General features: G+C 44.5%; 2 protein-coding genes across 6 annotated transcripts in view; one reads left to right on the top strand and one right to left on the bottom strand.

Annotated features, from left to right (window-relative positions):
- Positions 1–4,422, bottom strand: part of smarca4b (SWI/SNF related BAF chromatin remodeling complex subunit ATPase 4b) — a 21,852-nt gene extending 17,430 nt beyond the window's left edge. For all 4 annotated transcript variants that reach the window (XM_072683455.1, XM_072683456.1, XM_072683457.1 and 1 more), the window contains exons 1-4: positions 4,178–4,422; positions 1,223–1,458; positions 996–1,128; positions 122–550 (exon numbers count right to left, since the gene is read on the bottom strand). In XM_072683455.1, coding sequence (XP_072539556.1) covers positions 122–550; positions 996–1,128; positions 1,223–1,444 — 784 coding nt within the window. In that variant the 5' untranslated portion in view covers positions 1,445–1,458; positions 4,178–4,422. The remainder of the gene's footprint in view (positions 1–121; positions 551–995; positions 1,129–1,222; positions 1,459–4,177) is intronic.
- On the top strand, positions 3,859–13,060 carry LOC140559807 (uncharacterized). 2 transcript variants are annotated; one of them, XM_072683459.1, is made up of 3 exons: positions 3,859–3,978; positions 8,635–8,736; positions 9,580–13,060. In XM_072683459.1, the coding sequence occupies exons 1-3, from the start codon at positions 3,864–3,866 to the stop codon at positions 10,494–10,496; spliced, it is 1,134 nt and encodes a 377-aa protein (XP_072539560.1). In that variant the 5' UTR covers positions 3,859–3,863; the 3' UTR covers positions 10,497–13,060. The 2 variants fall into 2 exon arrangements, with proteins under 2 accessions (XP_072539560.1, XP_072539561.1); XM_072683460.1 differs by lacking the exon at positions 3,859–3,978 and adding an exon at positions 8,013–8,107 and having other exon boundaries at positions 8,577–8,736.
- The last annotated feature ends 116 nt before the right edge of the window (positions 13,061–13,176 follow it).

Below are 13,176 nucleotides of genomic sequence, written 5' to 3'. Positions count from 1 at the left end.
AATATTAATAAATATAATAAATACCTTCATTATTTAATAAAAGAATGAAGTGAATTGACATTTGGGGTGACCATCACCAGGAGTGGACAGTGTGCGACTGCAGCATCAAAACTCTGCTTACCATGCCCTCTGTTATAGTTGGGGCCCAGAGGTCCTGGGCCCGCGCTAGGCCCCCCTCCACCACCAGGCGGCAAGCTTGGCATGGACTGGCCCTGCTGCATACCTGGCATGGGCCGCTTGCCCTGCACTGCCATCTGCAGGTGGTCTGGGAGGGGCTGCCCACGCGCCAGCATCTTATAGGCCATGATCTGTGCCCTAAGCTGGTGCAGCTGGTTCTGGTTGAAGGGCGTAGGGTTGTTGGAGGAGCCTGGGGTGCTGCTTCCTGCAGCTGACCCAGCTCCCTGCGTCCCAGGGCGGTTCTGCTGGGAGTCAGCGCCCTCTAGCGGGGCAGAGGAGGGTCCAGAGGAGGACAGGAGGGGGCCGGAGGGCGGCGCGCCTGCCGGGAGAGGGCTGGAGACGTGATCAGAGGAGCCTAAAGGAGAGGGGTAGCCTGTAGATGGAGAAATGAGAGGTTACAGGTTAGTCCTTTACTGAACCACACGGTAATTACACTGATCAGCCATAACATTAAAACCACTGACAGGTAAAGTGAAGGTTCTTGGGTCACTTTGACAAGAGCCAAACTGTTCTGGCTAGACCACTGGGTCAGAGCATCTCCAAAACATCTCCAGGTGCTGACCACTGGTATGCAGTAGTCAGTATCTGGCTCATCATGGGCACTCAAGGCTCACTGATGCTAATAGAGGCCACACCTCCCCACCTAAAGCATCTGCTGCTAACATCTAATTGTGACCTGTGGTATCTGGACACCTTTAACCAGACCTTTGTGGGGTCCATTCCTTGACGGGTCAGAGCTGTTTTGGTGACATGAGGGGGACGAACACAGTATCGAGGAGGCGGTTTTCATACAATGCATTCTGGGCCTGTGGCCGTACCTTGTGAGTGCTGGTCCATCGGGCTTGGTGGGGGTCCCATACCAGCATGTCCTCCTGCTCTCATTTGCACCCCTTTCATCTGACTAAAGCGAGAGTCCTCTCCCATGTTCTTCTCATGCAGGCCCTCCAGAGGCTGCAGAAACAAACAAGACCTTGAAACGAACTGCAAACCACACATGGGCACACACTCACCCCCACACCCCCACACCCCCATGCCGTGGCTTTACTTTGTGCATTTGGTGCATGCTCTCCTGCTGGGTGTATCCGGATGGTCCTTGCTGAGGGAGAGAATGTCCGGATGTGGTTGGGGGACCTGGGCTTGGGCCCATCATGCTGTGGGACGATCCAGGGGAGGGCCCTGGGCCCAGCATCGCTCCAGGAGATGGCCCTGGACCTGGAGACGGCCCAGGCCGAGGGGTACCCCCTAATGGAGGATCTGGAGTGGACATCCTCCTGCTTCCTCCTGCATTATAGACAAAGCAAAAGAGAGAGAGAGAGGGGGGGGGGGTGTTTAATGAGCTATATGTTCTAGTTATGTTCCTAAAGCAGCTTATAGGGCTGTTACAGTTTGGAGTTTTCACTCTATGCTAATCTAATAACAAAATATCATAAATGAAGCTGAAATCTCTATCATTCAACTCTAAAAACAAATTAATGGTGATATAGAATTACATCAGTATCTCCATCTGTATCAGACAGATGTTTAGACTTTTTTTAACTCCAGAAGTGCAGAACCTTTAAATGACACTAAATGAAAATATCTGGAATTAGTTTTACTGCATGTTTAACTACAGAAATAAATGCTATATGTCTCTGTTATGATGATCCAGGTGAATTAAGTCCCTACAGTCCTACATTTTACAAACGTTTATGTCTCAGCAGGTCACGCATCATCATAAACATACATCAAAATCATAGGATAGTGGATATTGGTCCAGAATTTCCCAAATCAAGGCATCTCTATTAAAACCAACTCACTGAAGAGGTTTACACCCGTTTACACCTGGCATTTACATGTGTCCTGGACATGGTGGACATGGATCTGATCGTACGTGGTCAGCACAAAGTACAGCTTTAGTATAATGTGTCCATCACGCCTTGTGTCACTGCCATTAGAGCTGCGTCGTAGAACCCCCATTTTGGAAGATTAACTGTTGTTTGACGCATTTTAATGACAGGTGCAAACAGAATCCGGTCAAAGTAGATCCAGATACTATCCGGATACTAAACTCATGTTATTACCAGGTGTAAACAGACCCATAGTTCCGTTGCTAAACTAGGATATCTGGCCTTGCCACCAGTAGTTTGTAAAGATATGATTTAGTCCCACAGTGGGAAAATTCTCAGTGTCACAGCAGAAAAGGGATAGCAGGACACTCAGATGCAAATATGTAGATAAATTACCAATATATACACAATATAAATAATAGAAGTTTAAAAAAAATAATACAAACAAACAATAACAATATTATTTACAGAAAGTAAAAGCCTTCCAGTCTAAAATATCCAATTTGGCAGTTGTTCTTTACACTGTGTCAGAATTTTTATTATTATTATTATTATTATTATTATTTTAATATGATTAACAGATCAATCCAAAATGACCTGAATCAAAATCTTTATACATCGATTTCCATTGAAAGTTGGGATTCCCCCCCCTTCTTTTTTTTTCTAAAGACTTTTTTGAGGATATTATATTCATATAATTACTTCTCTAAATTCAACTGATTATAAGAATAAATTTAATAATAAAATTATTAGCAATAAATGAATTCATTAGCCTGGTTAGCCAGTTCTAGACACATAAATGAAAAAATTCCAAACTTTCACACAAGCACTGCTTGATCTTACAGAAATCGACGGTTTAATAACCACATTATGTCAGTTAAGTCAGTTCTGTTAGTACAGTCTATTAAACTGGGAGAGGAATCACACCAATATTCCCATATTACCTTACATACAAACAGCATAACGTCGCTGTCCAATAAAAAAAACAGCACAATGCAAAAATGCTCTTAGCTTTGAATGGGAGTCAATGTAGAACAAGAGTTTATTCCAGGTCATTTAGAGCATTTCTATTGGTCCATTCATCCAGAGTTATTTACACAGTGTACAGAAGCGGCTACAGGGGTTCAAACCATGAAGAAAACGACATGTTTTTATTGGACAACAGCGATGTACTGTATAAAAGCACTGAATGAATACATTTTATTATGCATTATTCTCACTGTCTCACTGCACTGTATACATCTTAATGCATTCAGATGTTTACCTAAACCTGGCCTCATATTTTGGTATACATTATTCTGGGCTAGCTATTCATATGTCATAACAATCTTATGATTGACAGATTCAGATTCAGACCATGAGTCAATCCCTAATCCCATTGACTTCTGAATGCTGGTGCCCAAATTAGCATGACTACATTCAGGCATTCAAACAGCCTCATTAGACTGAGCTGCAACTTAATCCCCCACCCTCACGGTCACACCATCACCACCCCACACACAGTAATAACACCAGTAATGCAGGTGATGCTGCTGCTGCTGCTGCTGCTGGATGTTGCAGCTGGATGTTGCAGCTGGCTGGCAGAACCAGGTTGCAAACAATGGGCATGTGGATGGAGGATGGAAACGTGGACATAGGCGTTGTTGTGTCCAGCATAGCCTGGATTCATTCACACACCTAAACACCTGAACCTTTTATAGACTGAACATCAAACAAGGATGTAAACAACAACAATAACAACAACAACAAGAAGAAGAAGAGCATCTGGTTGCGCATAGGCGTCTAGGGTTTGGGAGGAGAGAGAGAGAGAGAGAGAGAGAGAGAGAGAGAGTGAGTAAAGAGAGAGAGAGGGGAAAGAAAATGTCTTCCAGCTTGTCCTTCTCGGCTCAGTGCTGCGTGGAGGCTGGAAGAGGGCGACTGCAGCACATCAGGGTGGACGCGTCAGGTCCAGCCATATGGGCACCAAAACGACACCGTGCGTAATATGGCGTGATAAGCTCGCGTAATGAAAGCTCGCGTAACGCACTGCACTTGCGTGTGTGTGTGTGTGTGTAAATGTTTTCTTTGTGGCGTTTGCAAATCAGCCAAATGGCGCTGCTGCCTCTGCTGCATCTGGCAAGCGTGAAAGCAGGGTGGGCGTTGTAATCCGTGTGTTGGTGCAAAGACTGACTTACCAGGCGTGAATGCAATTGGAGTTGCAGCGGAGTCAGCGCAGCCCTCGCTGTTGCATATCTACAGCAGGCGGCGGCTCTCGCCGTAATTACCGTAAGCCCTCTAGCATGCAGCTCATCCGGAGGCTGGGCATGTACGGAGAGCCGTGGAGGACAAAGAGAGAGGTTCAATTCAAGGCGAGAGAGGTGGAGAGAATTTCCACCACCCCCTAAAAAAACCTGTGGCCTGTTTTTCTTTTTTTTAATGCTGTTTTTGGAGGAGGAGGAGGGTGGGGGGATGAAGATGACGATGAGGATTATGTAATTGGCATAATTAAGTAATTGGCATGCGCTCATCGCGGACATGAATGTGTACTGCATACATTTTACTAATAATAATAATAATAATAAAAACATCTGGAGTCAAAACAAGTTGGAAATTATGCATACATGCTCCAAAAATATCCATACAGTGGTGCAAGAAGGCCTCCTAACTTCCTGTTAGTGATCATGATTGGCTACAGCTGGTAGTTTCTCGCTGGTCACATTAAAATGGTTTGTTTGGCAGCATTTATTGGATTTACTGACTCACAGTATAATGGGAACGTCCAAGAAGCTCAGTGTTAAGCATGGTGGTGGTAGCATCACTATATTCACCATACGTCCTCTAGCATGCAGCTCATCCGGAGGCTGGGCATGTACGGACAGCCGTGGAGGACAAAGAGAGAGGTTCAATTCAAGGCGAGAGAGGTGGAGAGAATTTCCACCACCCCCTAAAAAAACCTGTGGCCTGTTTTTCTTTTTTTTAATGCTGTTTTTGGAGGAGGAGGAGGGTGGGGGGATGAAGATGACGATGAGGATTATGTAATTGGCATAATTAAGTAATTGGCATGCGCTCATCGCGGACATGAATGTGTACTGCATACATTTTACTAATAATAATAATAATAATAATAAAAACATCTGGAGTCAAAACAAGTTGGAAATTATGCATACATGCTCCAAAAATATCCATACAGTGGTGCAAGAAGGCCTCCTAACTTCCTGTTAGTGATCATGATTGGCTACAGCTGGTAGTTTCTCGCTGGTCACATTAAAATGGTTTGTTTGGCAGCATTTATTGGATTTACTGACTCACAGTATAATGGGAACGTCCAAGAAGCTCAGTGTTAAGCATGGTGGTGGTAGCATCACTATATTCACCATACGTCCTCTAGCATGCAGCTCATCCGGAGGCTGGGCATGTACGGACAGCCGTGGAGGACAAAGAGAGAGGTTCAATTCAAGGCGAGAGAGGTGGAGAGAATTTCCACCACCCCCTAAAAAAACCTGTGGCCTGTTTTTCTTTTTTTTAATGCTGTTTTTGGAGGAGGAGGAGGGTGGGGGGATGAAGATGACGATGAGGATTATGTAATTGGCATAATTAAGTAATTGGCATGCGCTCATCGCGGACATGAATGTGTACTGCATACATTTTACTACTACTACTACTAATAATAATAATAAAAACATCTGGAGTCAAAACAAGGTGGAAATTATGCATACATGCTCCAAAAATATCCATACAGTGGTGCAAGAACTTGCCATGGGCAAGGCCTCCTAACTTCCTGTTAGTGATCATGATTGGCTACAGCTGGTAGTTTCGCTGGTCACATTAAAATGCTTTGTTTGGCAGCATTTATTGGATTTACTGACTCACAGTATAATGGGAAAGTCCAAGAAGCTCAGTGTTAAGCATGGTGGTGGTAGCATCACTATATTCACCATACGTCCTCTAGCATGCAGCTCATCTGGAGGCTGGGCATGTACGGAGAGCGAGAGAGGTGGAGGGAATTTCCACCACCCCCTAAAAAAACCTGTGGCCTGTTTTTCTTTTTTTTATGCTGTTTTTGGAAGAGGAGGAGGGTGGGGGATGAAGATGACGATGAGGATTATGTAGCCCACAGTTGGGGTTGGAAAGTAATTGGCATGCGCTCATCGCGGATATGAATGTATACTGCATAAATTTTAATAATAATAATAATAATAATAAAAACATCTGGAGTCAAAACAAGGTGGAAATTACGCATACAAGGTCCAAAAATATCCATACACATACTTGAATGACTAACCAATGGTGCAAGAACTTGCCATGGCCAAGGCCTCCTAACTTCCTGTTAGTGATCATGATTGGCTACAGCTGGTAGTTTCTCGCTGGTCACATTAAAATGCTTTGTTTGGCAGCATTTATTGGATTTACTGACTCACAGTATAATGGGAAAGTCCAAGAAGCTCAGTGTTAAGCATGGTGGTGGTAGCATCACTATATTCACCATACGTCCTCTAGCAGGCAGATCATCTGGAGGCTTGGCATGTTCAGAGAGCCATGAACGCCATTCTGGAGGAGAAATGATCAATCCGGCAGGTTTAACTCCTTCCAATCAGTCCATGTAAACATTAGCAGCATTAGCGAGTGCCCTGAACACCACAACTAGCAAAGAGCCACAGCATCCTCACCAAGACCCGGCACTGAGGCCTCTGTTTTTCTTAGTTTTAACCCAACCTTGCTGAGAACTGCAGGCTATAAATATTGCTTGAACAGCCCTGCGTCCACTCTCGATTAACTCTCGCCTTATTGGTGACACATGATAAGCTGAGTTTTTCAGCTGGACTTGAACATGTTTAAACTCTGGTCAGTGTGGGTGTATTTAGGACAGTGCAGTAGCCTCAGCTATTGATTACAAGCCAATTAACACTACCATTCACGCTAAACATGAAAGATGGAGGTGTGATAACGGTCTATTTAGATGGAAAATGAGTCGTTTTGGCATTGAAACACACAGTATGGGGATGGGTGGAGCTACACATCATTCTGCAACCATCCAGCAGAGGTGCTAGACCTGTGGTCACATCAGTTTTGAGACAGACTGCCCTGCCCATGCTTTCAGTATTACTTGCTTATAGTCATTGTCCTACAGATCGAAGAAGTTTACATAAACTCACCATGGACATAAATATCAAAGCAATGTTTTTTGGGGGGTTTTCCTCCCAAGGGCAGAATAAGTGAACAACACATCTTTTTTTTTTTTTGGAGGTCTTCTGAAATCAACACAGGTTAAAATGATACATACTGTCTCAGAAATAAAACAGCCCAGAGCATGATGCTGCCACCACCATGCTTAACAGTTGACACAGTGTCTTGCATAAAGATACAGCTGAAAAGCAAAAGTTTGGCTGTCAGTTTCGTCCATTCTTTCTCGCAAGTTTGGTCTAGATTGAATGGCTGCACTTTTTAGTGTGTATAGGTATATAGGCCAAACATTTAACAACTTTTTTATATTTGCTTATCAAAATTATTAGAATTTGATTAGATTTGGTACATATTGCACACTGATATTTTATGATTTGTTGATTTATTATTATTCATCATACTGTTAGAATAAATATTACACAATATACAAAAAAAAAGCATTCCACAGCCACATTAATATACATTTTACAGTAGTATTAATCCAGGTATATTTGATATTTGTTTCTACATTTAGGAAATGTTTATTATTATTATTATTATCATCGTTATTATTATTATGGTCATCATTTATTTTGTCTGTATTTATTTATCGAACATCGGCGTCGACTCATATCGGTGCACCCCTTAGAAATGACACGTGAATAACCCATATAAAGATAACTGCAGAATTATTATTTTTAGACATGTTAAATAATTCTTATTAATGAAAACTCGACACACAGCGGCTGCTTCGGCATTTTCTTCCACCACAACTTTCTCCGGCTTCGTGTCCCCGCTGCTCCGGACCGAAAGGCGGCTGTGCTGAGTTTCCCTCGCCGCCGCCGCTGCGCTGCTTTTTGGTAAACACAACAGGCTTCCGGTGCATATCGACTTTCTGCCTGTTCGCCTGGTAACCGATGAATTTCGTTGATAATTTAAACAAATGGGCGAGTAGAGTGGATATGGTGAGTGGATGTGATTTGCAAGTGTCTGATCTGTCGAATTGGGCGGGTTTCGTAGTAAAAGGGTGACTGAAATAAAGGCAAAGACGCCTGTTTTGGCAGGGCTCGGCGAGCTAACGCAGGTAGCTTAGCTTTAGCTGCGTTATTAGCTATTAGCTAAGCTAAGTCTCGCGCAAGCGGGGACCCGCTCGCTTCAATGAACCGGGCTAATGCGCTACGCAGCTAACGCATGTTTGCGAAAATGTCGATTTGAGCATCGGTTAAGGCTGTAATCCTCCTCTCGAGTGTTTTGTCGAGCTCCCCATTTCTTCCTCGCCCCCTTTCCACCCCTCCCCGCCTTCTGCACTCGGGAATCCCGCCGGTTGCACAAAATGTCCGTGGCTGTTTGGTGTAGCGACGTTAGCTAGCTTGGCGAGTTTTGAGCCCACCTAGCTAACGCGGTAGAGCAATGATTGTCCCACCTCTGTTTTAGGACTACGGGAACAAACTGAACCAGGCTCTCTCCTCTAGCTCTAAATTTCTACCCACAGCAGGACCGAGGGGTGCGCCGTTTCAGCACTACGGCCGTCCGGTGGGGCACGGCGTGAAAGTCAAAGAGGAGGACGAGAGCGTCGAGGATTTCTTCCATTTCGGTGAGTTTTGGGGAGAGGTCACTGGCTTTTGACACTGCTGAACGTTTTGCGTCGTGAAGCCATGCTGCTTTCACTAGCTGCTGTTAAAAAAACAACATGCCTGGGGTTGATCAGTTGGTGTGGAAGCCCAAACCTGACCCTCAAACGATCAGTTATAGCTATATATATATATATTCATTGCAAAAGCATAATTCAGCTCAAAATAATAATAATAATGAGAGGACCGGCATCTCAAATTAATGACCTAGCACTTAAGTGCTTAAGTGTTGGAAACCTGCTTCCATCAGTAATGTGAAGGCCACACTTTAAGCCATGTTCCACAATAGACCTTAATTACTTACTTATAATAATTAACTTTTCAAGTCATGTCAAGTCAAGTGGGTTTTATTGTCATTTTATTGTCAACTACATACAGAGTACACAGCGAAACGAAACAACGTTCCTCCAGGACCATGGTGCAACATAGACACAGTGCATACAGAACACAAGTGCAACACAAACAAACAAGTGCGGACAGACAACACAACACAGTACAGACCAGAGGATAATAAATAATGACGGTAGTGTGCAAGTTGTGCAATGTGCGATAAATAGAGTCCAGTGAGGTAGTAAAGTAAAGTTATTAGTGCAAATGCTTGTGCAAAAAATGCTTCCCATGTTATCTGGGGTAAATGGTTGGAGAGAGAGAGAGAGAGGGAGAGTGTACATGTAACAGAAAGGACATCAGTTCAGAAGTTGAGTTGTGTTGAGGAGTCTGATGGCTTGGGGGAAGAAGCTGTTACAGAGTCTGGTCGTGTTGGACCTTTTTGGTAACCGTTTCTGTTTTCAAATTCTCTTCTATAGCCCAGCATCTTCAGCAGCAGACAGGAGAGTGCCTCACAGCTTGCTGCGGCGGAGCGAATCCCAAAACCACGCCTCTCGCCTCGGCTCTGACCACCGCTCTCCCCAACGCTCTCGCCAGCCCGCTGCCCAAACCAAACCTCCAGCCTTCGGCGGAGAGGCCGTACCACTGCCAAGACTGCGGCAAGTACTTCCGAATCAGTGACATTAAGCGGCACCAGAGAATCCACAGCGGCGAGAGGCCGTTCCCCTGCTTTCAGTGCGGGAAGAACTTCCCCACGTCGGGAGACCTGAAAAGGCACGAGAGGATCCACACGGGAGAGCGGCCGTACCACTGCCTGCAGTGCGGCAAGAACTTCTCCGACTCGGGCCACCTGAAGCAGCACGAGAGGATGCACACGGGCGAGAGGCCTTACCAGTGTCCGCAGTGCGCCAAGCGCTTCTACAGATCCGGGGACCTGAAGAGACACCTCCGGATCCACAGCGGGGAGCGGCCTTACAAATGCCCCCAGTGCGAAAAGACCTTCTCCGATTCGGGACACTTGCGGGGGCACCAGCGCATCCACACCGGGGAAAGGCCCCACCGCTGCACTCTCTGCGAGAAGAGCTTCTTCAGGTCGGGCGACCTGAAGAGGCACCACAGGACGCACACCGGAGAGAGGCCGTACCAGTGCTACCAGTGCGGGAAGAGCTTCTCCGAGTCGGGACACCTGAAGGAGCACAGGCGGATTCACACCGGCGAAAAGCCGTACCACTGCAACCAGTGCGACAAGAGCTTCTCCAGGCTGGAGCGGCTTAAGGGCCACCAGAGCATCCACACGGGCGAGAGGCCCTTTCACTGCGCCCAGTGCGGCAAGAACTTCTTCAGGTCTGGAGAGCTGAAGAGGCATCAGAGGATACATAACGGGGACAGAGCGTAGATTCACTGGCGTTAGGGCTAGTATTTGGTCTCGGTTTTGCAGGGCATTCGCTTTATTTTGTTTTATTTGTGGCCAATCTGACTTCTAGTGTCGCTGAACTGCAGGACGCCTTCTGCTCTGGGTAACATGAGCCACAAGAGAGGCTCTAGGATTGAAGGAGTGCTCTGATGGTTTTCAACCTCATGTCTGGCTAATGCACCATTTCTGTTACAGGGTGGACTTTTTAAATAATTAACAAAGAGGTCCTCGCTAAGTTTCCAAGCAAAAACTGCCCTTTAAGTCCTCATATAGAGATCAGTTTGCAAGAAAGCGCCCATCCTGCGATGTCACACAAGACACTTACCAGATATGTGCGCCCATATAGCCTACAGCAGTTTAACCCCACCCGTTAGTGCTGAGTTTCAGCCCTGCTTTTTGAATGAGGTGCAGCACAGGGCAGCTAATCACTGGTCAGCAGAGGCCATTTACATGGTAATTCAGTTTAACGGCACCAGAACAAAAGCAAGCTCGGTTCTTCCAAGGGGGAAAAGAAAGGCCAGATAATACTTCCTGTTTTAAAGCACATAAACAAACATCATAGATGGACTTTGGCTCTAAACATAAAACTGTAGCTGTGGGCCCTTTAAGTCAGTGGAGTTTGCATATTTACTGCATGCTGAAGCAGCAGATAGTGTGGGTGGAGCAAAAAAAAAAAATGCTATTTGCTGTAGCAATGGCATGTGGTAAACACAACATGTAGAAAACATTAAGAATTGATTCCAGTGGGCTGTTGCTTCTATTCTACAGATGCGGGTCACGGGTTCTCTGTTCTTTTTGTCATACTCTGTAGATGCAGAAGATCTGATGGTTGGAAAAACAGTGGAGCATTTCTTTAAAGCATGTTACTGAAGGGCAGAAGCAGAAACCTGCGTCCCTATCGAACTTTGTGGAAAGAGGGCCAGCCAATGCCTGTGCTAGCTGATGTATTTATCCCAGATTATAATGAACAGGGCAGTTACTCGACTGGCCTTTTGACATTCCTCATTTGGATTTTTTTTTTTTTTTTTCTTTTTAACCAGAGATTTTTCAAAACTGTAGAGCTGTGTTTCTTCCTCACATCCAAACTAGAACGTATTCCTGATCACGTTGTAACCGCTACCTCTTCATGCCTTTATTTACAGGAAAGTTGCCTTTAGGGCACGCCCTGTGGTGGGTTGCCTTCCATTATCGAAACGAGTCCACTGTTACACACTGACTGGCAACTTCGGCTTCAGGCTAAAGTGACACCCACCTGTTATTTCTCTCCAGTAGAGATCCCTATAGACGCTCATATTCCTGATCCATTTAAAAGTGGCGTTTAAAGTGTGTGTACAGTACAGTACAATGTTTGTATATTGTAGCAAGGTATATCGTCAAGTGAAAGACTCTGTAGAACTGTATATTGTAAAGGAGATTCTTAATGTGTATGCTTACTTTCCTTGTATTTGCTATTGCGTTACTTGGCTTTATTACTTTTTAAACCCTTCATCACGATGTGCTGGAGTGCGCTAGCTTGCCGGACCGCTCGGCACCTCTGAAGGCTGACTTCAGCAGAGGAGATGTGTGTCCCCGACTTGTCTTTTTCTTTTTCTTTTTTTTTTTTTTTTTCCCCCCCTCAATTATTTTTCCCTCCATTTTCATTTTCTTTGATGTGTCACTGTATGTAACAGCACACAATGATCTCGTGCTTGCTTAAGCCACTGATGTGGCACTGTATAATGCTACTGTACTCATCATGTAGAGAATACATGGGCAAAATATTGTCGCTGTAAGCGGAAAAACCTTGCATCTCCATTTTTGCAGGTTTTGTTTTGTTTGTTTTTTTATGAGGAAAGCACAGACATCGACTTCCATTGTAAGTTAAGGTTAACATTAAGGTTTTCCAAGGCCATTTTCTTGTGAAGTTGCCGAATTGGAGATGCAAGCTTTTTGTCCGGCCGGAAATGACACTCAGTCCACTCCTCAAATGTAGTCACCACTATGTTTCAAAGTAGTTTACCAAGTGCGAGGGCAAGTCCTCCACTGTGGAACCACAATTTCTGATCCTTTTGCTTTGGAAGACGTTTGGGGTCTGCACTTTTGGGAGAATTGTTTATTAATCGACTCGTTCACAGATCATATGAATTAGATTTAGTGTCTAACTAACTACTTTGTTTTTTTTTTTGTTTTTTTGTTCAAAACATTTTTTATTACCATATTGCTGTTTTGTTTTTGTTTTTTTTAACATATGTATTTAACCATTTATGGGACGTGTTTAGTTTTGCTGGCCTTGATTCAATCAGACGTTTTAAATAATACTTTATGTATTATTGCTAAGAGGAAACAATGGGGGGGGGGGTTTACCACACACAGTGGTAGTGAGTAAATAGGGTCTTAAAGCAGCTTTCTGATTGAATCCAGGCTCTAGAGTAGGTGTGGTATTTTCTGACCCCTGGGCTGCCCCTTCCTTTTTGCCTGTGCATGAGTGCTTTCTTCATATGTTAATGTAATTATCCCTTATTTGCACAAAATAAATACATAATCTCTACTCACAGATTTATTTTATACATATTTAAACATGGTTTCCTTTTGTCAGTAATGGTGCTGCACACTGTACAGGTTTATTTTTCGGAAGCATAATCGCTGCTGTCCCAAGAAAAACATGCATCGTCATTTTTGTCCA

The sequence above is a fragment of the Salminus brasiliensis genome, chromosome 7, assembly GCF_030463535.1.
Source record: "Salminus brasiliensis chromosome 7, fSalBra1.hap2, whole genome shotgun sequence".
In the NCBI taxonomy this organism is placed as follows: Eukaryota; Metazoa; Chordata; class Actinopteri; order Characiformes; family Bryconidae; genus Salminus; species Salminus brasiliensis.
The sequence above is the reverse complement of the archived record's forward strand: the minus strand, read 5'-3'. Positions and strand labels throughout refer to the sequence as shown.